Source organism: Etheostoma cragini, chromosome 5 (genome assembly GCF_013103735.1).
Source record: "Etheostoma cragini isolate CJK2018 chromosome 5, CSU_Ecrag_1.0, whole genome shotgun sequence".
NCBI lineage: Eukaryota > Metazoa > Chordata > Actinopteri > Perciformes > Percidae > Etheostoma > Etheostoma cragini.
Genome location: NC_048411.1, coordinates 6086609 through 6088121, shown reverse-complemented (window position 1 = coordinate 6088121; position 1513 = coordinate 6086609). Strand labels below are relative to the sequence as shown.

General features: G+C 47.3%; 1 protein-coding gene across 1 annotated transcript; it reads right to left on the bottom strand.

Moving 5' to 3' along the window:
• Positions 1-500: 500 nt before the first annotated feature.
• Positions 501-1206, bottom strand: tcima (transcriptional and immune response regulator a). Its single transcript, XM_034871942.1, has one exon. It carries the CDS (start codon positions 1063-1065, stop codon positions 763-765), a length of 303 nt encoding a protein of 100 aa, XP_034727833.1. The 5' UTR covers positions 1066-1206; the 3' UTR covers positions 501-762.
• Between the last annotated feature and the right edge of the window lie 307 nt (positions 1207-1513).

Here is a 1513-nt window from a genome sequence, read left to right as displayed (position 1 = left end):
AAAAAGCAACACCATTGTGATGCTCTATAAAGTGTTTTTTTTAACATAATGGAACCATTATTCTGCCTGCCAGTAGGCCTACTCTACATACATCTAACATAACTAAACAGGTTGCTATTGATCTAATATGACCTGATGTGATAACCGTGTATATGACCTGTGTAATAAGGACAAACAAGAGTCAACTTTTTTATAGAATAAAATAATTTATTTAAAAAAATACAAACATCATGAATGCAAATGATTGTGCTTTAACATTTTGTGACAATAACACATTAGTGACCACTAATGAGTAATTTTCATAATTATTACAATGTGAAGCTGAGAGACAAGGCATGTGTTCAGGACAGGCTTTCCTGTAGGCAGTTTTTTCGGCACTATAAAGTCTCATTTTGCAGCCATGCACCGACATAATGTACACTTGCTACAATGTGCTGCTTCACAGTCAGACATCCACGGGAATGCATTCATAAATTAAAGTCTCAGGAAAATCGTGGGTGCCCTTCAAATTCCCAGTCAGTTCATCACGCCTCATCCGTTTCAGGCAGAACCCCCCCGCTGTCACCTCCATCCACGAGGCGACAGCTGCAGCATGGTGCCCTCCAGGCGGCCGGCTGCACGTCTCCTCCGCACCTGACGCTCCTATTCGGGCGAAAGGTGAGCCGCATCTGCGGCGGTAACCCAGTCATATCGGGAGTTTTTTCACATTCGGCTCACACATGAGCCGACATAGACACAGGCGGTAAAGGACTCTTAAAACAGTCAACTCATTGTTAGCAGCTGACGGATCATGCCCGCGATCTGAAGGAACTTGTCCTTCTTTCGCTGCTTCAGAGCCATCAGGGCACGGGCCGTCTCCTCCGGGTCCTGGGTGTAGGAGAAGATGCTCCTCACTCTCTCCTCCGCCTTCATGTCGCCCGTTTTCTGGAAAAGTCTCATCAGGGAGTCCTGGTTGACCTTTTCGAAAATGTTGGCCACGGCCTTTTTACGGTGCGCCGTGTCAAACTTGTTGCCGTGGACAGTTGGGCTGACACGGTGGCATTCGGATGAAACGTAGGAAGACATCTTGTCTTTGTTTCTCGGCTGGATGTCCTGGTTTCTCTGCTCCACTTGTGTCCCTCCAACTTGGCGAGGATGAGTTGTTGAGTGCGCACTGGTTCGCCGGAGCGGCTTTAGGCTTGGAGTGAGTAGTTAGTGAGTAACGGAGAGCTGAGCCTCTGAGTATTTATAGGGCTGCGGTGGGAGGTCACTCTGCCGGGACGCGCTTCCAGCGGGGACGTCGCAGCTGGGGAAGCAGACAGAGCGCCGCCTCGCTGTCTCGGTGCGAAGCAACATTCCAAACACACACGGCAATCTGAGTGATAAAACCACTGTGCTAAATAGCCTATCCCTTCATCTCTGTGAATGATATATGAAGTAAATACACAGAGTACTTCGAAAGTATAGAAGAGTGCTGTAATGTAAAATTAATCAAAATGCACTGTAGTATCGCTAATGTATGCATTCGTAAGCA

Bases quoted from the DNA above. Each gene is read 5' to 3' on its own strand.
- tcima (XM_034871942.1), bottom strand. From the start codon at position 1,065: ATGTCTTCCTACGTTTCATCCGAATGCCACCGTGTCAGCCCAACTGTC.